General features: G+C 36.0%; 1 protein-coding gene across 1 annotated transcript in view; it reads left to right on the top strand.

Moving 5' to 3' along the window:
- The window catches only part of PACRG (parkin coregulated), a 519,387-nt gene that overhangs the window by 83,488 nt on the left and 410,568 nt on the right, over positions 1-25,331 (top strand). Inside the window, 3 exon segments of the mRNA XM_036871117.1 lie at positions 8,834-8,846; positions 15,612-15,652; positions 17,316-17,330. Of these exon segments, the coding sequence (XP_036727012.1) occupies positions 8,834-8,846; positions 15,612-15,652; positions 17,316-17,330 (69 nt within the window).

Genomic DNA, 25,331 nt, shown 5'->3' with positions numbered 1-25,331 from the left:
ATTGGGTCATTTGTAGAGACATGGATGTACCTGGAGACTGTTATACAGAGTGAAGTAAGTCAGAAAGAGAAAAACAAATATCATATATTAACGCATATATATGGAATCTGAAAAAATTGGTGTAGACGATCTTGTCTGCAGGGCAGAGGTGGAGACACAGACGTAGAGAACGGACATGTGGATACCAGGGGGGGAGGGGGGGTGGGATGAACTGGGAGATTGGGATTGACATATATACACTATTGATACTATGTATAAAGTAGATAACTGGTAAGAGCCTGCTGTATAGCGCAGGGAACTCTACTCAGTGCTCTGTGGTGACCTAGATGAGAGGGAAATTCAAAAAGGAGGGGATATATATGTATGTGTAGCTGATTCACTTTGCTCTACAGTATAAACTGGCACGATATTTTAAAGCAACTATACTCTAATAAAACATTATAATAACAAAAAAGGAGGGTTGAAGCAAGGCATAAGTGTAGAATGTGGTCCTTTGGTGGAAGGGAGCTTTAAATTGCACCAAAGTCAAGCATTAAAGCACGAGTCATAGGAGAATATAAAATTATGTGGGCGTTTACACCGCTTTTCTGGGAACTATCCTCTCGCTTCTGCCACTAGACAGTCTCCACCCATCAGTTTAAGACAACCTTCAGATCTCCTGAGGAGTCGTCTTCTCCCTCTTCCCCCTCCTCATCTTCTCCTTCCTTCTCCTCCCCCACCTCCCTCTACTTTCCCTTCTCCTTCCCTTCTTCCTCCTCCCCTTGCCCCTCTCCTCTCTACCCTCACTATTTTCCTTCTCCTCTCCTTCCTCCTCTTCCTCCCCTTTCCCTTTCTCCTTCCTCCTTCCTTCCCTTTGTTACTTCCCAGAATCCACATTTCCTCCCCTCTTTTCCCCAGGAGAAGGAGCCAGGAGTCCATTCTAGTTCCCTGTTTTGGGCAGGAATCTGAAATCACTTCAAGTAGTCACTCAAAAGAACTTGAAATACTACTTGTTACTTACACACTTAATGAGGAGCAAACTATGAATCATCGGTGCACTATGAAATTCACTGTTTTATTATAAATTCTAATTCCAAGACATTTTTTAAAATTGTGCGAGAATACTATTTTATAGTATTCAATGTAGACCTTGGGAGAAAGAGTTGGAGAAAAATAGTCACATTGGATTTTAAAAATTAACTATATGGTGTTATAAGCCATTCAGTTATTCTGATGAACTAAGATGAAAATAGCTACAACTACACTAAGGTGTCTCTAAATTTCTTTGCTTTATAGACATTTTGTTGCAGCAGATATTAGTAGAAATCACCTTTCTCCATCTGTCCTTGATAACGTGCTACGTGACAGAATGTGACATGCACTGGCATGCACTGAGAGTCTTGTTTTCCACTAAATTTCTTATGAACATGCTTAAGGATGTTCCAGATATTAGAAAGGTTTGAATAAGAAATAGACATTAACTGTCTAGCCAAATCAAGATATAATGAAAACCCTATGACAAATGTGACTAAAATTGCAAACTTTCAAATTGTCTCAAAAAGGGAAAAGCTCAAAATGGACTTGTACTTTGCCTCAAACCCCCCTCTCAGCACCTTATAACCCCTCATACGGCAATGTTGTGGTGACATTTGTTTAACCAATAAGTAATATGTGTATTCATTTATATATTTTATCCCACTTTAATACTAAAAGATTTTAAGTTGTTTTACAAAGAACTATAAAATACAGAAATTTAGCATATAATAGGAAAGATGAGAGAAAATGAAAACCAGATAGGGTCTACAATGGAGCCAATAGCAAGGCTAATGAAAATGACATATCCTAAAGACTTCAAAGGCAGGGACTCTGTCTGTATTCCTAGTTTGTTCACTCCTTTATCCCAGTGCTATGCCTGAAAGAGTATTTGGCACAGAGTTGGTGCCCAGTGATGTGTACTGAATGAATGTAAAGCATCCTGCAACTGGTTTTACTTCTCTAGACACTGTTTCACGACCATGCGTCTCACTCTCTAGGCCTTACTCTCATCTGTGATGACCATGTACTGAATGATTGGTGTGGCTCTTTTTAATTGGGAGGTCTAAGAAAGTTTGTTTCACAATTACTAAAATATCTATATTTTGCGTTGTTCACGAAATACTTCAAAGAACAAACATTGATTAGAAATTAGCCATAGAGGCCAAGTCTTCTGGTAGCAAATTAAGAAGATCAGCACCAGCAAGTTAATTTGAATGCACAGTCCAGAGTTATATGCAACAGTTTCTGTAGGTTGAACTTTTACCTTGAAAAGACTTAGGTTATATGTAATGCTTTCCCAATGATTACTGATTTCTTAAATTTCTTAAATTCCAAAATGACAAGTTTGTTTTTCTTTCTAAATGACTCAAAATGTATGTCCAGTCTGGAAATCCAAGTAAAGAAATGCTGTGCCTAAGTTAATTAAATGCCTAAATTTGTTTTAAAAATTTCTGCTGATGGTGGCTGGACTATACCTTCAATTCTGTATCGACCCCCTAGTTGCTAACACTCATGTGTGACTCTATTCAGAATTTTTTCCTCCAGTGTGTTCTCTTTTTTTTTTTCAGTTCTTAGAGGCATTGGTATTCATGAACTATAAAAAGCTCTGTCAGTGTGACTGTTTTCATTGACATAACTGATAATTTCCTACCAGGAAAAACCTTTATTGAATATAATTATTATTGAAATGTGTACTAATTTTCTTACAATTAAGATCAGCCCCAAACCATGATAGCTCATTATCTGTAAATACTACTGCATTTTAAAGTAAGTCACACTGTGATATGATACCTAATCCATTAACCCTCAGTATATTGTTCTCAAAACTCTATAATTTTGATTAATAATTTAGTCCTCTGGTGCCTTCAATTTCTTAATGTTTCAGTTTCTTAAGGATTCAAAAAATTAATGCTGTTATCTATTACCCCGTTAGGCAAAATCGATATTGATCTTTAAAATCTTATAGGCAAATTTCTTTGAGTTGAATAATTTGTTGCACATGAAGAAGAATGAATGTATTCATGGAATTGTCCTGGGCTTCTGTTTCTTTTGATAACTGTCAAAGTTTGAGTTTGGATAACAGGCCTTAGTAGAATTTGTAAGGCAAATTTTACAAGAGAAGTGACAATTTACCTGATTTTTCTACAAGAGAGCTGCCACATTTCCACTATTAATTCCTCTGTGATTAATTAATAGACAGAGCTTATTCTAGAAGTCTTGAAAAAAATAATCTCCTGGCAATTACTGTGCTGTTCTATGTTTTTTGGAGGAGGGGACTGCATGAACAATTAATGCCATTCTTTTATTTGATGTGAATTGCTATGTCTTAGAAGGGTACAGCATGAAAATACAGCCATGTATCAGAAATAACTTTAATTTAAATTGGTTAGATGACCTCTGAAAGCTAGATGAAAGATTTTCTGCTGAATGGGCTGGTGCTCCCTGCTGCCTATATAATTTATGTGAGAAATTAGTGTGAATGGTTCACTTTTATGGAGCAGTGCTGCTTGTAGCAAGCCTGCAGAAACAATTTTCCCCCAAGCCTCCATCTGTTCTTCAAACTAGGGCATATGCCATCTCATCGAGCTTGAAAGTCAACTGATTTATAACTCCTGGAAAGTGCATAGATTGAAAAGAAAGGTCGGCCGCTGCTATGTGACAGTGATTTGGTAGGCATCGGCTAAAGACAATTCACATCCCAAGAGAAACAAGCAGTGCTGTAAGTTTCATCTCAGTGGACTGACATCTAGAAGAAAAACAAATCACTCCTGCTTTTCAAGTTACGCAACCCCCTGCTGTTGAAAAGTAGGCGTGGTCTTTGCAGCGCAAGGGTGCCACAGCTAAGATACCCTATCACTCTCCCATGAAGAAGTGGGATTGTTGCCACCCGCCCAGTGATACATGTTGCCATCTCAGAAGTATCAGTACTCCAATCTTTAAACGAAAAATGTGTGTTGCTGCTTTTCAGAAAGTCTGGTTTGGGGACACAAATCGGGCTTTGACGTTTTTTTCTGTATCTGCCCGGAGGGCGAAATTCCATATCTGTTCCAATTAGTAATTTAATGAATGGTTCCCTCTCTGTCTTATCACTTGTCACATAGCCCATCTCTTTACTGAAGTACTTTTGAGATCAAAAGTTCTTTGACAGATGACAAATGGAATCAGATTGATGGCATGAGAGTAAAAAAAAAATCAATGTTTGTTTGATGTTTTTATTTAGAGTGGTCAGTGTCTCTTTATATTTGAGGCTTCTAGATACTTAGTAAATTTTCAACCCCCTGAAGTTATAATAAAGTTTCTCCTTTTCTTTCAGGTAAAATCTAAATAAAGTATTAATGAATAATCATATCAATTTTAATACATATTTGAGGCAAAAATTTCAGGAAATTATATTTTACCTTTATCAAAAGAAGGTTATCCTGGCTTTGAAAGTTGTATGCAAAAATTAATTCTGGTAGAATAATCAGCTAAACTCATGTAAAAAATACAAATTTTTATCCTTATTATTGCTTATAAAGGTTTATTCTCAATATGAAATATATACATTTTATTTTATAAAATAAAAAATATTGAAAAGTAAGGAATAAATGAATCAATCATCTTTCCACCATTCACTGAATGCAACTGTTAACATTTTTCAAAGTATTTCTGTCTTATCTTTCTTCTTCTCAGTTGTGATCATAGTATATATAATAGTTTGTAAAAAAATTTGTCATTGTATGGTATATGAAAATTGTATGCACTTATTCTTAGATTTTCTGACTTTTTTATAGTTTAAAATAATAGATGGTTATTTTAGAAAATTTTGAAAATGAATAAAATGTATACATAAGATAACATTCATCCGAAGATAACCACTTTCAGTATATTGTTTTAGTTCAGTCTGTCTTCTGCATGTATGTTTTTAGCTTTGTTAAAACTGTGTTTCATATGATGATTTGTGTGTGTGTGTGTGTGTTTTAACATCTTTATTGGAGTATAATTGCTTTACAATAGTGTGTCAGTTTCTGCTTTATAACAAAGTGAATCAGTTATACATATAAATAAGTTCCCATATCTCTTCCCTCTTGCATCTCCCTCCCTCCCCCCCCTCCCTATCCCACCCCTCTAGGTGGTCACAAAACACCGAGCTGATCTCCCTGTGCTATGCGGCTGCTTCCCGCTAGCTATCTATTTTACGTTTGGTAATGTATATATGTCCATGCCACTCTCTCACTTTGTCACAGCTTACCCTTCCCCCTCCCCATATCCTCAAGTCCATTCTCTAGTAGGTCTGTGTCTTTATTCCCATCTTGCCCCTAGGTTCTTCATGACCTTTTTTTTTTTATTTCTTAGATTCCATATATATGTGTTAGCATACGGTATTTGTTTTTCTCTTTCTGACTTACTTCACTCTGTATGACAGATTCTAGGTCCATCCACCTCACTACAAATAACTCAATTTCATTTCTTTTTATGGCTGAGTAATATTCCATTGTATATATGTGCCACATCTTCTTTATCCATTCATCTGTTGATGGACACTTAGGTTGCTTCCATGTCCTGGCTATTGTAAACAGAGCTGCAATGAACATTTTGGTACCTGACTCTTTTTGAATTATGGTTTTTTCAGGGTATATGCCCAGTAGTGGGATTGCTGGGTCATATGGTAGTTCTAGTTTTAGTTTTTTAAGGAACCTCCATACTGTTCTCCATAGTGGCTGTATCAGTTTACATTCCCACCAACAGTGCAAGAGGGTTCCCTTTTCTCCACACCCTCTCCAGCATTTATTGTTTGTAGATTTTTTGATGATGGCCATTCTGACTGGTGTGAGATGATATCTCATTCTAGTTTTGATTTGCATTTCTCTAATAATTAATGATGTTGAGCATTCTTTCATGTGTTTGTTGGCAATCTGTATATCTTCTTTGGAGAAATGTCTATTTAGGTCTTCTAACCATTTTTGGATTGGGTTGTTTGTTCTTTTGATATTGAGCTGCATGAGCTGCTTGTAAATTTTGGAGATTAATCCTTTGTCAGTTGCTTCATTTGCAAATATTTTCTCCCATTCTGAGGGTTGTCTTTTCGTCTTGTTTATGGTTTCCTTTGCTGTGCAAAAGCTTTTAAGTTTCATTAGGTCCCATTTGTTTATTTTTGTTTTTATTTCCATTTCTCTAGGAGGTGGGTCAAAAAGGATCTTGCTGTGATTTATGTCATAGAGTGTTCTGCCTATGTTTTCCTCTAAGAGTTTGCATATGATGATTTTTAAGGAACCCAAAGGAACATTCAAGGACCTAATTAGAAGAGGAGATTAATAATGGACATAATGGCCACAAGAGTATTAATAATGAATAGTTTTGTCAAATTTAACAAGAGCAACAACGAAATAGATAACCATAGTTTAATATGCATTTTAAAGTTTCCAGTGGTCATTACTCAAGGCCTTTGGAAGAAATATGTGCAATATGTGTCTCTGTGTAGCTTTGCTTTTGCTTTGGGCTAGGTACATGTGGCTTCTCCTTAAGCAATTCTGAAGCTACCATGCCAACCACGTTAGTGGATTTGCCACTGTAAACATGTTGTTAATATATTTTTGGAGAATAGCAAGAGATATTAAGAAAAAGATTTATTGAATATGAAACACATTTCTTACTATTGGGAAAAGTATAAAAAATGAACAAAGATAGTCAACAGAATCACTATAAAATCAGTCTCTGCCTTCAATCTAAGACATATCCCTTACAAGAAAAAATCCTGAAGAATTTCCAAGATTGCATTCCAGTCTGAATAAGGTAAAAACTCATAAAACCTTCAAGCCATAAATTCCCCTTTCTTGAGTTCTTATTTAGATTCATCTCTCTCTGTTCATGTATATGTTTAGGGAATTTTATAAGAAACAGGTACATGGGTTGAATATGTCTGAATCCTTGACTATCTTGAAAATATAATTTTTCAACTTTCATACATGAAACACATTTGATTCAAATTAATGTTCTTAAATTACAACTGTCCCCCTCCAAATCTCTGAAGAATGTAACACCATTGTATTCTAACATATAATTGCTAAGAAACAAAGGCCAGTGTGATTTTTATCCCTTTGATCTGTTTTTGTTTGCTTGTTTATTTTGTTTGACAGTCTGGGTAAATGCATTATTTGTGTATAATTAGAAGTTGCTACCATGCTTATTTTTTGTTTTCATTGAGCTTTTCTTTAATATAGTAAGCTTATTTTGTCTACTTACTTGATTATTATTTTTGTTACAATTTTTAAATCCTTTCTTAGAACAAATATGTGTAGACTGTAAACTTATATTTTATCCTGTCATTTCTATCACTGTCTCCCTCAATATTTTTATCTTTTTATTCACTTTTAAAAAACTTATGAGAGCTTTCTTATATTTTCTATTTTCTTTAGTAGCAATTTGTCTACTAGTGTCTCAAGTTCAAATTTTACTTCCACTGCTATAGCTAATCTTGCAAATCTTTGTATTGCTGACTCATATCATTGTACATACTGGCTTAAAAATTGTTGTACAAATAAGTTTATCACAGAAAATGTTCTGATATTTTATCTGTATTTTGTAATTCAGATAAGCAAAAATAAAAATATGAATCAACCATAGTCCCACAACCCTGAGGTAGCCTCTTTTGCATTATTAGTGTTAACTATTCAGACCCTTTTTTCTCTCATACGCAAATCTATGTATGTATGCAAATTTTATAAAACATTTCACTCATACTTCATAACTTTTTTCAAGTAATTACAAGTCATAACTTGCATATGCACTTTAAAAATCATTTTGGGAAGTTCTAGAGTGCTCCATAATTTAACCAATTCCATATTGTTGGATAGTAATGTTTTCCTTAGGTATTAATGCTTTTCTTCAATATTTTGCTATAATAAGCACTACTATTATCAGCATCATTGTACATTTTGTATATATTATGTCTTGCAGATATGTCTGATTGTTCCCTAATGGTACAAATCTCATTTTTTTAGCTTTTGCCTATTATCATCATATGGATTTCTGCTCTTCTTTCATAAAGATTTGGCTTCTTGAACACTTGAGCATGGCCATTTCTCAAAATCACTGATTACTAAAGTAGTGTATTTAAAGGGGCTTCCTCAGCATCTAAGTCTATAAGATGATATTCTGTTTCCTTTCTGTGCAGGATATTTATAAAACCCATTATTTTCAATTTTACCTCAATCTAGAATTGGTGTTTGCCAAGACTTAGAACATGTCATTGTGCTTGACCTCATTCATTCTCTGCTTGGAGACCGGTGAGCTCTCCTTATCAGGTATATTTAGGTGGACTGCCAAGCTCTCAGCCAATCCCTAGTGTCTGGTATGAACTTGCTTCAACTGGTTCTGTTCTGTTGGCATAAAAAGGCATAAAAAGGAATTTTCTGTGACTTCTGACAGTGATATAGATGGAGTAGGCAAATCCCAGAAATGCACACATACTCAGCTGTGTTTTTCCCTGCCCTTACCTGTAGCATTTTGCTTGTGGGGCACACCACTTTCTAGGATGCAATGCAGTGTGCTGCCAGGGGTCTCTGTCCCTACTCCTGTTCAATTGTTTTCTGAGAGTTGGCTGTGACTGTATGTGGGTGTGATATTTATGGGGATGAGAATGGAAAGGATCGCACTTTGCCTTAAAAAGCAAGTACTTCACAGCAGCAGGATAGTGTTCTACTCCACGCCCACCCCTCAATGGAGTTTGTTCTAGACCTTATGTTTCTGAGGGGGCAGAAAGTGTAGGAGGAATTCAAAAAAAAAACAAAAAAAACACCTACCAGCTTTAGGATGGGTGCCTCTGGTTGCAAAATACAAGTTGACCATGAACAGTGGTTTTGCAATCCAGTTCCATTGTACTCTTCATCTGTAGAAATTCCTTTTCTTCCTGCTTGTGCATTCATTATTATACCTGGTTTTCAGTTACATGTTATGTTCTCCTCTTTTTCTGCATCTTCATAGGTAATTTCATGGCATGTTGGGAGACAATGTGTCAGAGACTCTTGTCCAGAAGCTGTTTGAAATAACGGAGTCCTATTTAGTTTTGTCCATTATTGGACTGAATTCTATTACAGAGAAGTGATGTGATTTCATCAATGCCCAGGCAACAGTGACTCATCTACTAATAAAGGAATTGAATATTTATAATAAGTGAGACACAGTGATGTGCTCTGTAGCCTGCTTGATATGGACTCTGGTCTTAAGAAGTTTATTGACTAGAATAGATCACTATCCAACAAAGAAACTGAGAAGTGTCCAAAGAGTACATATCAAGTCTTCAATTGCTTCCTCTTGCATAGCTCATAAATTTTTTTTTTTTTTTTGGCCGAATCAACATTTATTTTCTCACAGTTCTGGAGGTGGGAGGTCCAAGAAGACTAAGGTGCCGGCAAAACTGGTTTCTCCTGAAGCCTCCTCCTTGGCTTGCAGACGGCTGCCTTCTCACTGTGTCCTCACATGGCTTTTCCTCTGTATATGTGCATCCCTGGTGTCTCATAAATTCTTAATCCTTTATTCAGTGTGTGTTTAACATTTGCTACTTTAATTATTTGGTTCAAATAATTTTTGTAGACAAATATTTAAAACGTGAGGCTCTACAAAATTTCTATCAGTTCATAAATTTGTATATATTTCAGTGAATGCAGTCGCCTGACACTTTCGATTTTTCCTCCTACTTGTCTATTTATTACTATATAGACAAATAGTAAATTTTACCTATAAAATGACCTTGAGGTGATCAATCCACATACCTATATATCTACATATTGTGGCAATCCCAAGTATAAATGAGATATCACTGACTCCAAAATTCTATACGGTATTTTGAAACATATACTGTTATTCATATTTTTACCTAAGTGTTAATTTTAAAGATTTATCCTTTTTGGCATTCAATCTGATTTAAATTAGAAAACTCTGGAGTCTGTATTAAATACAAATTGGACTTACTCATTGTAGCTTCGTATCTCTTAGTCTCTTTTTTCTTTCTTCCAAGCTCTTTAATCCACTGTGTTTCATTCTACATGATTTCCTCAAATCTATCTTCCAACTTAATAATTCACTTTCTTCAGTTAGGTTTAATCTACTGCGTAACCAGTGTGTTAAATTTTTAAAATTCAGTTTCAGTGAATATCAATTCTAAAATTTATTTTTGTTTCTTTAAAAGATCTGCCCATTTTTTTCATTATGTCTTTTTCTTGCTTTTTGGTTTTTCTTACTGTCTTTGTTGAGTTATATATTTTAGATATATTCATTTAAAGTTTCTTTCACATTCACCTATTATCTCTGTTTCTAGGGGTGTGAGTTAGAATATGCCACTTTCTTCTATTCTCAGCAGTTTTGTTTTCTCAAGTGCTTTATGATATTTCTACTCAGAGCTTCCCTTTTGTGGAATGTACTTTCCTTGGGAATCCCGCTTGCCCTGAGGTGTGGGGGCATCCCTGTGATTTCAAGTGGTCCCTCCACGGGTACGGGTTCTGAACTGATTTTTATGTGAATCGGACTCCACTTTTCTTCACCAGGTTATTGCCCATCACTTCCTCTTCATTTCTGAGAACTTGATATTTGCCTTTCTTACTTTTGAGAATGGCCATGGATTTTCATAATCTTTCATCCAGCTTTTTATAGCTTTTTATGGTCATATTGATCAGAAGTCTTTTTATAGGATTGTTTTCTCAATTAGCCTAATATCTTATCCTAGATACAGAGAAAGAACTATCTTAAGATACAACCTTTTTCTATTGTAAGACCAAATCTAAAATGCTCCCACTTAAAAAAATCGATGAAATAAAATACTCTTTGTATTTCTCATGCAAGTCTTTTATTTAAGCAACCGTAATTAGCTAATTTATATTACATGACTTTGTGTGTGTGTATGTGTGTGTGCACATAATCAAACACAGACAAATACTAAATCTATTTTGAAGGTAGTAAAATTTGGACTTGGAAAAATCACAAGGAAAAGACAAAGATTTTGTGCCAACCCTAATTCTCATATTTGTAAATATAATGTGTGTGTGTACATATGTATGTGTGTTTATATAGATATCTTGTTTCTATTGGAGTTAAGATTTCAATTTTCATTCAGTAAAATTTAACCAGAAAATTAAGGATGATGGGGTGACTCTAAGGAGACCTATATTTTCTCATTATTTATATCTGGTAATACTGAGTCTCTTGGGAATCATTAGCCCATCAATTGAAAAACATCTTTTAAATGCTTTCCATGTGCAGTAAGTTGTATAAAATTTTACTATACATAATTATTTTTTAAAACTCAACAAAGTATAACACTGTATTGAAGAGATTTAGTTTTTTATAAATTATCCTTCACAGAACAAATCACTTTAGATTTATTAATTTCTATTTATGAAGAATTTCTTGGGTAATGAAGTATTTGTATATGCACGAAGTAGATTGCTCTTTTATGAACATTATTCTTTTTTCTTTATATTTTTTAAAATGCAATACAGGCAGTGCTAGTGTACTAGACTGGTAATATTAAAACCACAAGTCAAAAGATAGAAAAGTTAAGATTTTTATAATTCTGTCTGGGAATCTAGCTTTTTCTGCCTGTGTTCGTTATAATTTTAACACTTCATTATTGTAACTTATTACATTTAATAAACTAACAGTTGGGACTAGCTTCACATCTCAAGCAGCAATTTAGCAGATGATTCATTTCATGAAGAAGAAATGAAGACTCTTATGATTGTTTCTGTGTCATTGGGAAAAGCATTGGCTAGTTGCAAAATTACCAGTAATATTTTCTCTGGTCAACAATGTTAGAATTTAGGTCAGTTTGCAGAAATAATGATGTCTAAACCCAATGAATACATCCTCTACAGAATATGCTAGTATTGTACAAAACTTTTTTGGTAAGAAATTTTGCATGTTATTAATATAAAATATCACTATATGGCTTCTTAAATAATAACCTTGGTTTTTCTCATCATTTTCTGTCTTGTACTTTATACATCAGAAACCTTTGCTCTTGTGGATTCCCAAACATGTCGTCTTGTTTCGTACCTCTTAACCTTTACTCATGGTTTAGTGACCCTGCTCTGGGAAACCAGCATGTCCTATTATTAGTCTCAAAGTTGAGCAAGATAGAAATCTGTTTCCATGTCTCCCCTTGTGATGGCAGATTTTGAAATGACGAAGGCAGAGCATTATTTAACTTTGACTTACCATAGCCCCTGATATATCATGAATAAATATTTTAAAGCTGGTGTTTCAAATAATTCACTAAAATACTATATTTTTACATTTTACACATTTTGTTTGTTTAATACAATAGCAATTAGAATTTTCATCTACTCATCTCCTCAAGAGCCAAGAGTTAGGACAGTTATTTGAGACAGATTTTTAATTTTATTTTCAAGCCCCAAAGATCTTTTCATAGCTGTTTATTTTTATATTTCCTTACAGATTGTAGTTTGTTGTTCCTTTGGGACCTATTTTGGATCAGGTCACTGAACATTACTTATTGCTGAAAATAGAATTAGTTTATTTAAACTTCAGTATTCTGATCATCTTGAAATTGTATTCTTATGTATGTGATGTTTTTAACTCTGTGTCATCTACTTGATGTCCATGCAGTTTAGTAAGAAGCATCCATTTATTGAATAGACATTACATGAATGCCTACTATGTGGCAGGCACTGTTCTAGACTCTGGAAACATAGCAATGAATAAAGCAGACAAATTATCTGTCCTCATGGGACTTGTATTATAGTAGTAAGATAATAAACAATCAAACAAGTAAATATAGAAACTGTTAAATGGTAATATTATGAGGAAAAATAAAGCTGAGTGATAGAGATAATCATGGGAGGGTAGGATACAGTTTTATGGGGTAGTAAGAGGAGACTCCTTTAATAAAGTGACATTTAAGCAGAGGCCATTTGGTAATATTGTCTAAATTCTTTTTTAGGATGAGAGTCCTAACTTGATGCCTTTCCCTTTTAAAAATGTAGCAATATCAAAAAGAAAGGAAATGTCAAAGAAAAAAATACAATAAAAACAACCAAATAAATTGTCTGCTTTGAAGACCTGTTAATTACAGAAAATCGGTGTCTAAGTTATAATCCAACACTAATGAATTAACAAATTATATTTTAAGTTCTTATTCTACTTAAAGACTACTTAAGGGATCATAAATGACTGCGATTTGTATATTTCAACATAGGTATTTTATGAGCATACGCAAATACATATTTCCTTTGTGAAAAGTACTTTTCACATTTAAATAAGAGGAAGCCTAAATAACCAAGCACATCTAAATTTTATGTCCCCTTTCACTTTTTTAAAGAAAATAAAATCATTACTAGTAAGCACATTTGAAAAACAATCAAGAAATGATGAGATACACATGAGCAGACACATCTGGGTACAGAAATGTCATATCCCTATTATCTTTATGTGGGTCACACAAAACACAAGCTTCCAATTCAGGTAACGACTGGACTACAGGCAAAATTTGTTTATATGCTTTTGGAGACACAATCTGATGGATTCACGACATAATATACTTTTTTTTTTTTTAGTGTGAATTAGTTGTTGTGTTTTTTTTAACATCTTTATTGGAGTATAATTGCTTTACAATGGTGTGTTAGTTTCTCCTTTATAACAAAGTGAATCAGCTGTACATATACATATATCCCCATATCTCCCCCCTCTTGTGTCTCCCTCCCACCCTCCCTATCCCACCCCTCTAGGTGGACATAAAGCATGGAGCTTATCTCCCTGTGCTATGCGGCTGCTTCCCACTAGCTATCTATTTTACATTTGGTACTGTATATATGTCCATGCCACTCTCTCACTTCATCCCAGCTTACCCTTCCCCCACCCCGTGTTCTCAAGTCCATTTCTACGTCTGCATCTTTATACCTGTCCTGCCCCTAGGTTCTTCAGAAACACTTTTTTTTTTTTTTTTAGATTCCATATATATGTGTTAGCATAAAGTAATTGTTTTTCTCTTTCTGATTTACTTCTCTGTATGACAGTCTCTGGGACCATCCCCTCACTAAAAATAACTCAATTTCGTTTCTTTTTATGGCTAATATTCCATTGTATATATGTGCCACATCTTCCTTATCCAATCATCTGTCGATGGACACTAAGGTTGCTTCCATATCCTGGCTATTGTAAATAGAGCTGCAATGAACATTGTGGTACCTGACTCTTTTTGAATTATGGTTTTCTCAGGGTATATGCCCAGTAGTGGGAATGCTGGGTTGTATGGTAGTTCTAGTTTTAGTTTTTTAAGGAACCTCCATAATGTTCTCCATAGTGACTGTATCAATTTACATTCCCACCAACAGTGCAAGAGGGTTCCCTTTTCTCCACACTCTCTCCAGCATTTATTGTTTGTAGATTTTTCGGTAATGGCCATTCTGACTGGTGTGAGGTGATATCTCATTGTAGTTTTGATTTGCATTTCTCTAATGATTAGTGATGTTGAGCATCCTTTCATGTGTTTGTTGGCAATCTGTATATCTTCTTTAGAGAAATATCTATTTAGGTCTTCTGCCCATTTTTGGATTGGGTTATTTGTTTTTTTGATATTGAGCTGCATGAGCTGCTTGTATATTTTGGAGATTATTCCTTTGTCACTTGCTTCGTTGGCAAATATTTTCTCCCATTCTGAGGGTTTTCTTTTCATCTTGTTTATGCTTTCCTTTGCTGTGCAAAAGTGTTTAAGTTTCATTAGGTCCCATTTGTTTATTTTTGTTTTTATTTCCATTTCTCTAGGAGGTGGGTCAAAAAGGATCTTGCTGTGATTTATGTCATAGAGAGTGTTCTGCCTATGTTTTCCTCTAAGAGTTGGATAGTGTCTGGCCTTACGTTTAGGTCTTTAATCAATTTTGAGTTTATTTTTGTGTATGCTGTTAGGGAGTGTTCTAATTTCATTCTTTTACATGTAGCTGTCCAGTTTTCCCAGCACCACTTATTGAAGAGGCTGTCTTTTCTCCACTGTATATTCTTGCCTCCTTTATCAAAGATAAAGTGACCATGTGTGCGTGAGTTTATCTCTGGGCTTTCCATCCTGTTCCATTGATCTATATTTCTGTTTTTGTGTCAGTACCATATTGTCTTGATTACTGTAGCTTTGTAGTATAGTCTGAAGCCAGGGACCCTGATTCCTCCAGCTCGGTTTTTCTTTCTCAAGATTGCTTTGGCTATTTGGGGTCTTTTGTGTTTCCATACAAATTGTGAAATTTTTTGTTCTAGTGCTGTGAAAAATGCCATTGGTAGTTTGATAGGGATTGCATTCAATCTGTAGATTGCTTTGGGTAGTATAGTCATTCTCACATTGTTGATTCTTCCAATCCAAGAACATGGTATATCTCTCCATCTGTTTGTATAATCTTTAATTTCTTTCATCAGTGTTTTATAGTTTTCTGCATACAGGTCTTTTGTCTCCTTAGGTAGGTTTATTCCTAGGTATTTTATTCTTTTTGTTGCAGTGGTAAATGGGAGTGTTTCCTTAATGTCTCTTTCAGTTTTTCCATCATTACTGTATAGGAATGCAAGAGATTTCTGTGCATTAATTTTGTATCCTGCTACATTACCAAATTCATTAACTCTAGTAGTTTTCTGGTAGCATTTTATGATTTTCTATGTATAGTGTCATGTCATCTGCAAACAGTGACAGTTTAACTTCTTTTCCGAGTTGGATTCCTTTAATTTCTTTTTTGTCTCTGATTGCTGTGGCTAAAACTTCCAAAACTATGTTGAATAATAGTGGTGCGAGTGGGAAACCTAGTCTTATTCCTTATCTTAGTGGAAATGGTTTCAATTTTTCACCATTGAGAACGATGTTGGCTGTGGGTTTGTCATATATGGCCTTTATTATGTTGAGGTAAGTTCCCTCTATGCCTACTTTCTGGAAGGTTTTTATCATAAATGGGTGTTGAATTTTTTCAAAAGCTTTTTCTGCATCTATTGAGATGATCATAAGATTTTTCTCCTTCAATTTGTTAATAGGGTGTATCACATTCAATGATTTGTGTATATTGAAGAATCCTTGCATTCCTGGGATAAACCCCACTTGATCATGGTCTATGATCATTTTAATCTGCTGTTGGATTCTGTTTGCTATTATTTTTTTGAGGATTTTTGCATCTATGTTCATCATTGATATTGGCCTATAGTTCTCTTTTTTTGTGACATCTTTGTCTGGTTTTGGTATGAAGGTGATGGTGGCCTCGTAGTATGAGTTTGGGAGTGTTCCTCCCTCTGCAATATTTTGGAAGAGTTTGAGAAGGATAGGTGCTAGCTCTTTTCTAAATGTTTGATAGAATTCGCCTGAGAAGCCATCTGGTCCTGGGCTTTTGTTCGCTGGAAGAATTTTAATCACAGTTTCTATTTCAGTGCTTGTGATTGGTCTGTTTATATTTTCTATTTCATCCTGGTTCAGTTTCGGAAGGTTGTGCTTTTCTAAGAATGTGTGCATTTCTTCCAGGTTGTCTATTTTATTGGCATATAGTTGCTTGTAGTAATCTCTCATGATCCTTTGTATTTCTGCAGTGTCAGTTGTTACTTCTCCTTTTTCATTTCTAATTCTATTGATCTGAGTCTTCTCCCTTTTTTCCTTGATGAGTCTGGCTAATGGTTTATCAATTTTGTTTATCTTCTCAAAGAACCAGCTTTTAGTTTTATTGACCTTTGCTATTGTTTCCTTCATTTCTTTTTCATTTATTTCTGATCTGATCTTTATGATTTCTTTCCATCTGCTAACTTTGGGGTTTTTTTGATGTTCTTTCTCTAATTGCTTTAGGTGTAAGGTTAGGTTGTTTATTTGAGATGTTTCTTGTTTCTTCAGGTAGGATTGTATTGCTATAAGCTTCCCTCTTAGAACTGCTTTTGTTGCATCCCATAGTTTTGGATCGTTGTGCTTTCACTGTCATTCGTTTCTAGGCATTTCCTCTTTGATTTCTTCAGTGATCTCTTGGTTATTTAGTAGTGTATTGTTTAGCCTCCATGTGTTTGTATTTTTTACAGTTTTTTTCCTGTAATTGATATCTAGTCTCATAGCGTTGTGGTCGGAAAAGATACTTGATAAGATTTCAATTTTCTTAAATTTACCAGGGCTTGATTTGTGACCCAAGATATGACCTATCCTGGAGAATGTTCCATGAGCACTTGAGAAGAAAGTGTATTCTGTTGTTTTTGAATGGAATGTCCTGTAAATATCAGTTAAGTCCATCTTGTTTAAAGTATCATTTAAAGCTTGTGTTTCCTTATTTATTTTCATTTTGGATGATCTGTCCATTGTTGAAAGTGGGGTGTTAAAGTCCCCTACTATTATTGTGTTACTGTCGATTTCCCCTTTTATGGCTGTTAGCATTTGCCTTATGTATTGAGGTACTCCTATGTTGGGTGCATAAATATTTACAATTGTTATATCTTCTTCCTGGATTGATCCCTTGATCATTATGTAGTGTCCTCCTTTGTCTCTTGTAATAGTCTTTATTTTAAAGTCTATTTTGTCTGATATGAGAATTGCTGCTCCAGCTTTCATTTGATTTCCATTTGCATGGAATATCTTTTTCCATCCCCTCACTTTCAGTCTGTATGTGTCCCTAGGTCTGAAGTGGGTCTCTTGTAGACAGCATATATACGGGTCTTGTTTTTGTATCCATTCAGCTAGTCTATGTCTTTGATTGGAGCATTTAATCCGTTTATATTTAAGGTAGTTATCGATATGTGTTTTCCTATTACCATTTTCTTAATTGTTTTTGGTTTGTTATTTTAGGTGTTTTCCTTCTCTGGTGTTTCCTGCCTAGAGATGTTCCCTTAGCATTTGTTGTAGAGCTGGTTTGGTGGTGCTGAAGTATCTTAGCTTTTGCTTGTCTGTAAAGGTTTTAATTTCTCCATTGAATCTGAATGAGATCCTTGCTGGGTAGAGTAATCTTGGTTGTAGGTTTTTCCCTTTCATCACTTTAAATATGTCCTGCCACTCCCTTCTGGCTTGCAAAGTTTCTGTTGAAAGATCAGCTGTTAACCTTGTGGGAATTCCCATGTATGTTATTTGTTGCTTTTCCCTTGCTGCTTTTAATATTTTTTGTTTGTGTTTAGTTCTTGGTAGTTTCACTAATATGTGTCTTGGCATGTTTCTCCTTGGATTTATCCTGTTTGGGACTCTCTGTACTTCCTGGACTTGATTGACTATTTCCTTTCCCATATTAGGGAAGTTTTCAACTATAATCTCCTCAAATATTTTCTCAGTGTCTTTTTTTTTCTCTTCTTCTTTTGGGACCGCTATAATTCGAATGTTGGTGTGTTTAATGTTGTCCCAGAGGTCTCTGAGACTGTCCTCAATTCTTTTCATTCTTTTTTCTTTATTCTGCCCTGTGGTAGTTATTTCCACTATTTTATCTTCCAGGTCACTTATGTGTCCTTCTGCCTCAGTTATTCTGCTATTGATTCCTTCTAGAGAATTTTAAATTTCGTTTATTGTGTTGTTCATCATTGTTTGTTTGCTCTTTAGTTCTTCTAGGTCCTTGTTAAGCATTTCTTGTATTTTCTCTGTTCTAATTTCAAGATTTTGGATCATCTTTACTATCATTACTCTGAATTCGTTTTCAGGTCGACTGCCTATTTCCTCTTCATTTGTTTGGTCTGGTGGGTTTTTACCTTGCTCCTTCATCTGCTGTGTGTTTCTCTGTCTTCTCATTTTGCTCAACTTACTGTGTTTGGGGTCTCCTTTTCGCAGGCTGCAGGTTCATAGTTCCCGTTGTTTTTGATGTCTGTCCCCAGTGTCTAAGGTTGGTTCAGTGGGTTGTGTAGGCTTCCTGGTGGAGGGGACTGGTGCCTGTGTTTTGGTGGATGAGGCTGGATCTTCTCTTTCTGGTGGCCAGGACCACGTCCCGTGGTGTGCTTTGGGGTGTCTGTGACCTTATTATGATTTTAGTCAGCCTCTCTGCTAATGGGTGGGCTTGTGTTCCTGTCTTGCTAGTTGTTTGGCATAGGTTGTCCAGTACTGTAGCTTGCTGGTCGTTGAGTGGAGCTGGCTCTTAGCGGTGAGATGAAGATCTCTGGGAGAGCTTTTGCCATTTGTTATTTTGTGGAGCTGGTGAGTCTCTGGGCACCAATGTCCTGCACTCGGCTCTCCCACCTCAGAGGCTCAGGCCTGACACCCGGCCGGAGCACCAAGACCCTGTCAGCCACACGGCTCAGAAAAAAAGGGGGAAAAAAGAAAGAAAAAAGTAAAATAAAATAAAGTTATTAACACAAAAAATTAAAAATAATTATTAAAAATAAAAAGTAATAAAAGAAGAAAGAAAGAAAGAAAGAGAGCAACAAAACCTAAAAACAAATTCACCTATGATAACAAGCCCTAAAAACTATTAAAAAAAAAAAAAAGATAGAACCCTAGGACAAATGGTAAAAACAAAGCTATACAGACAAAATCACACAAAGAAGCATACACATACACACTCACAAAAAGAGAAAAAGGAAAAAATATATATATATTAAAAAAAAGGAAGAGAGCAACCAAATCAATAAACAAATCTATCAATGGTAATAAGCTCTAAATACTAAACTAAGATAAACATAAAACCAGAAACAAATCAGATGCAGAAAGCAAGCCCCAAGTCTACAGTTGCTCCCAAAGTCCACCGCCTCAATTTTGGGACGATTCGTTGTCTATTTAGGTATTCAACAGATGCAGGGTACATCAGGTTGATCGTGGAGATTTAATCTGCTGCTCCTGAGGCTGCTGGGAGAGATTTCCCTTTCTCTTTTTTGTTTGCACAGCTCCCAGGGTTCAGCTTTGGATTTGGCCCTGCCTCTGTGTGTAGGTCACCTGAGGGCATCTTTTTCCTGCCCAGGCAGGACCGGGTTAAAGGAGCAGCAGATCTGGGGGCTCTGGCTGCCTCAGGCTGGGGGGAGGGAGGGGTACGGAATGCGGGGCGAGCCTGTGGCGGCAGAGGCTGATGTGACGATGCAATAGCCTGAGGCGCCCTGTGTGTTCTCCCGGGGAAGTTATCCCTGGGTCATGGGACCCTGGCAGTGGCGGGCTGCACAGGCTCCTGGGAGGGGAGGTGTGGATAGTGACCTGTTCTTGCACACAGGCTTCTTGGTGGCTGCAGCAGCAGCCTTAGTGTCTCATGCCTGTCTCTGGTGTCTGCGCTGATAGCCGTGGCTCGCACCCGTCTCTGGAGCTCGTTTAGGTGGTGCTCTGAATCCCCTCTCCTCACGCACCCCGAAATAATGGTCTCTTGCCTCTTAGGCAGTTCCAGGCTTTTTCCCGGACTCCCTCCCAGCTAGCTGTGGCGCACTAGCCCCCTTCAGGCTGTGTTCATGCAGCCAACCCCAGTCCTCTGCCTGGGATCTGACCTCCGAAGCCCGAGCCTCAGCTCCCAGCTCCCACCCACCCTGGTGGGTGAGCAGACAAGCCTCTCGGGCTGGTGAGTGCTGGTCAGCACCGATCCTCTCTGCGGGAATCTCTCAACTTTGCCCTCTGCACCCCTGTTGCTGCGCTCTCCTCCGTGGCTCCGAAGCTTCCCCCGCTGCCACCCCCCACCCCCTGTCTCTGCCAGTGAAGGGGCTTCCTAGTGTGTGGAAGCTTTCTCTCCTTCACAGCTCCCTCCCAGAGGTGCAGATCTCGTCCCTATTCTTTTGTCTCTGTTCTTCTTTTTTCTTTTGCCCTACCCAGGTACATGGGGAGTTTCTTGCCTTTTGGGAAGTCTGAGGTCTTCTGCCAGCATTCAGTAGGTGTTCTGTAGGAATTGTTCCACATGTAGATGTATTTTTGATGTATTTGTGGGGAGGGAGGTGATCTCCATGTCTTAATCCTCCGCCATCTTGAAGGTCCCCCCCATACTTTTTTTTAACATAAGCATATCAAGGTATCTACTCTGACAGTTACACAATATAGTGTATCCCAGAAATTAATAGATGAATAAAAGGAGATTTAATTGGGTATTAAACACATGCTCTCTTCATTTGTTTATTCTGAGCATTCTTTCATCCATCACACACTTTGGAAGTTTGCGATTTATTAGGTGCAGTGGAAGTCGTTGGTGATAGTGTCCTTTGTACAATGTGTACAATTAGTCACAAGTGGAATGAAGTAAAAAGTAACTTAAAATAGTGCAAAATTCCCTGTATTTTTGGAACCATAAATCTAAATGCCTGCCCCACTGTAAGCCATAAAATTAGTAGAGAAAGTGTGCTTGAGAAATCAATTGGATAACAAAACCACTTTATCAAAAATCTAAATTTTATGTAATTAATGAATACACAGATTTTGTAATTTATTTTGCTTCATAAAATTATTTTATCAGCACAGAAATGTTCATCTGTCTCAATCTAAATCTGAGGAGAGTTTTATAACAGATGGAATATAAACATATTAAATCTATTTTTAATTGAAAGAGTAATGGAATATATAAAGGATATTTAAATATATAACTTCAGACTACACTTTAAAGAAAACAGGATCAAGTCCAGATTTTGACTAATAGAAAGCCACCTTTGTCACTTCAGCCATATTTTGGACCTTAGATTCTCTTGCTCTTCTTTTTAATTCTTATTTATTCAAATAGGACTTTAATACAAAATCAGTATAGTATGGAATGCTAAAAAAGAGGGGTGTGGGTATCATTTCCGTAACAAGAGTAAATGAGAGGAAGGACATAATGTGCTTTTGGAAACCCTAATGGTTCATAGCCTGTTGGTTAACATTGGTGAATCACTTCTTTCTCTTCTCCCACCACCTTGCCCCTAGTCCATATAGCAACGCCAATGCATTGTCTGGTTTGACTGGATTACTTTTGATGGAGTTAAGCTAAAAACAAAGTTCAAAGAGAGGAGACCAAATTTGAGTGCCTGGATGATCAGGGATTAAAATTTCAAACCTCTGCAGGTCCATGGGTAGATGGTTGAGCTCGGTCAGGCAGCCAGACTAGAAATCAGGTGGAGTCGCTGGCGGGTTTAAAGCTTTTTGTTTCATCGTGATTCTCATTTCCTGTGACCCTGGCCTGTCCCTTCCCATTCACCCACCTGGCTCCAGCTATACTGGCTCCTTGATTTTCCAAGAACATAAGCCAGAGCCAGCCCTGGCCTTCACCAGGAATGCTTTCTCCCTAACTCTTGGTCAGGTTCCCACCTTCAGGTATATGGTCTGTCTGGCACATCAAAACAGCTGTCCTTTGTCATTCTTTTTAAAATGGCACCCCTCCCTGTCCCCTATGCTTCAGGTAAAGCAGGGGACTAAGAAAGACCTTCTGTCTGTGGATCTCTATACCATCCACATTTTTTAAGACAGGAAAGATAAAAGGATGGTAATCTAGATGAAAGTGTGAGAGTTGTGTTGGGGTTAGGGGAACATAGAGGTCCTATATTAAAACAACTTTTACTTATGAAGCATATAGTTATTTGGGCAGCTTTGTTGGAGGGGGCAACTGAGGAGATGAAGTTGGGGAGAAAGGATCAAAACACCTAAAGCATCCTCTGTAGCTGCCACTGACACCTTCTCACTGCCCTTGCTTCCAACATACTCATTCTCATCTCTCCTTTACTTATTCATTAACTTACTCATTTATTCAAAAAACATTCATTAAGCACCTTTGTTTCTGTCACTAGTTCCAATGATCCCTTCTGCCTTATTTTTAAACTGCTTTATTTTGTCTTATTCTGCTGACTATTAAAACTTACATGTTCTGTGTTAATCTCATTAGAGGACTGCTTATTGTTCTTCTAAAGTAAATATCATTCATTGCTTGAACCTAAAAGAGTGTGACTTTAATGCGTAATCATGGGCAGGTAGGGTTTAGAGAATTAGAGAGAAGTAGGGCAACAGGGTCTTTCAACTGCCCTCTTTAGAGCTGGCACATACACTACTATTTATTCCATCTAAGATAGGCCTTCATAATTAAAAGTTAATGGAGTTAATTTATACTTTGCTTTTCACTGTTTTATTATATTTCATTCAATAAGTACTTATTGAGTGTCTACAATTTACCAGGCACTGATTGGGTGCTGGGCATACAGCATCTAAACCGTTGTCCATTGAATATGATGAAATGGTATTTTAAAATAATAGACATTTTAGTTGTCGGATATTTTAACTTAGAATACCATATGATGATATTCTTGGGCATTAGAAAAACTGAAAATTTTATTTTTTTTCTTTGATTAAACTTTCTGCATTATTAAAAGATGGGTTTTAGAGAAAAATAAATCTATTTAAGAAAAGAAAATTTTTAGTCAATCATTTTAATAACTAATTGTAAAATCTAAATATGTCGTATCAGTATTCTGACCTATATGGGCTGGTTGCTTCTAAATTTCATTATTGATAGTTGAATGAAACTGAACAAAATTTTTGCTGCATTTGGTTTAATATTATTTTGAATGTCAGCATGTGTTACTAGCATTTACAAATTCTAAAAAACTTTCACCACATCTATTACATTCTTTAGTTCCTTCTGGGATTTGCTGCTTAAAGGAAAGTGAGAACAATGTAGCTCACATTATTCTAATAAATTAACATCTGTGAAGGGCAAGCTTCTGCATAAATTTTTCTCATCATAGGAGGAAGTACATAGAATGATGCATCATGTGCTGTGGTTTTAGTATTTAAATATTTTTTCTCTTAGGAACTGCACCTCTAGCTTCTGCACATAAAAACTATTTTTAAGGTTTTTTTTTTAATTTTTAATTTTTTTGCTCAGATAAATATAGATGATTCCAAATAAACTATTTGTTTGGCAATAGTCTTCTTTTCTACACATGAAAATCAGTGATTTGTAATTCTAATAGCTTTTCAAGTAATTATTTATTTTTTAAAAATCATTTTGTATGATTTCAGAAATGAAGATTTAATCAACATTTGATTATAATCCAATTCCTCTTACTAGAGCTTTCTCACTTTATTCAGGCATCAGTTCAGGATTTTAAATATTTCCCCCATGGACTACTGGTAATGTGTTGAATTTCTTGTGATTCCCAAAAGAATGTGTTCTACAGCCTCGCTCTCACTAGTTTCAAGATTAATTAGCTTTCTTTGTTGCCTAACCAGAGCCAGTTTGCCAGCCCTCTGGGGTCTTGGAAATTGCTCCTACTTCAGTACTTGGGTAATGTGACTTCCAGTAGCACCAGGACTTCTGGCATGGTTGGATTGATGGTCTTTCTTTAACTGCATCATTCTTGAGAAGATAACATCAACACTTATTCTCACTTTTGATATCTGGAGCTCTTCTAGTCCCCTTGGTGTTTTCAGATTTGTTTGTGAAGTTTTTTTATGGAATTGGAGCACTCTCTTTGTCTTCTTTTAAAAAATATGTTATTCTTCTTTTAAAAAATATGTTAAAATTATTTTTAAAATAGTAGGAAATAATGAACTTTTCCCCATAAAACAGTTTTATTTGTACTAATGACTTTTTTATAAGTATAGTATTGATACAATCTTATTGCTGTTCTTTAAAAAATGGTAAAATATACATAACATAAAATTTTCCACCTTAACTATTTTTAAGTGTATAGTTCAGTAGTGTGTAGCTGAGGCACATTTTTAGCTCTTCCCTCTAAGGGTTTTTTGGTTGGGCTTGAGAATTAAATTGACATAAGACAGATTAACAGGAGAGAAGTAAAACAAATTTATATAAGTTTTACGTGATATGGCAGCCCTCATAAGGAATAAAGACCTAAGGAAATGGTGGAGCCTCATGCTTTTATAGTAGGTTGAACAAAGAGAGGAAAGTGTGGAAAAGTAATTAAACTATGTGAGAAGGCTAAAGGAGGATATGAATTATTTTAACAAGGTCTGTTTGAATAGAATTCTGTCATTCTCAACTTCTTGTCCTTGATGATAAGAATCTTACTTACCTGTACTAGGAGGACCTCTTTCATGTGGGAATTTCATCACCTGCTTTTAAGAAAAAGAAGGAAATTCAGAGCGTTTTTCCTGCATTTGCTATTTTTCAAGTACCTTTAGCTCAAAATAATCCTTATGCCAAAGGGGCATATTTTGGGATGGCATATTCTGCCACCCTTCAGGTGTTAAGTACATCCACATTGTTGCACAACTGATCTCCAGAATCCTTTCATCTTGCAAAACTAAAACTCTATGCCCATAAGACCTCTTTCCATTCCTTCAGCTCCCCCAGCCCCTGGCAACCATCATTCTAATTTCTGTTTCAATGGGGAAAAAATGGATTTTAGAAGAGATTTAATAAATATGTTAAGTACATAGTTAGATTTATTTCGTCATTTATATAGGTGTAAGGGAAGAAAAATACCTTCCTCCTACCCTCTTAGGTTTAGTAACTGAGGAATGCGAATTAAACTGACAGAAGACA

The sequence above is a fragment of the Balaenoptera musculus genome, chromosome 12 (genome assembly GCF_009873245.2).
Source record: "Balaenoptera musculus isolate JJ_BM4_2016_0621 chromosome 12, mBalMus1.pri.v3, whole genome shotgun sequence".
NCBI lineage: Eukaryota > Metazoa > Chordata > Mammalia > Artiodactyla > Balaenopteridae > Balaenoptera > Balaenoptera musculus.
Note: the sequence above shows the minus strand (reverse complement) of the source record. Positions and strands in the feature narration are given on the sequence as shown.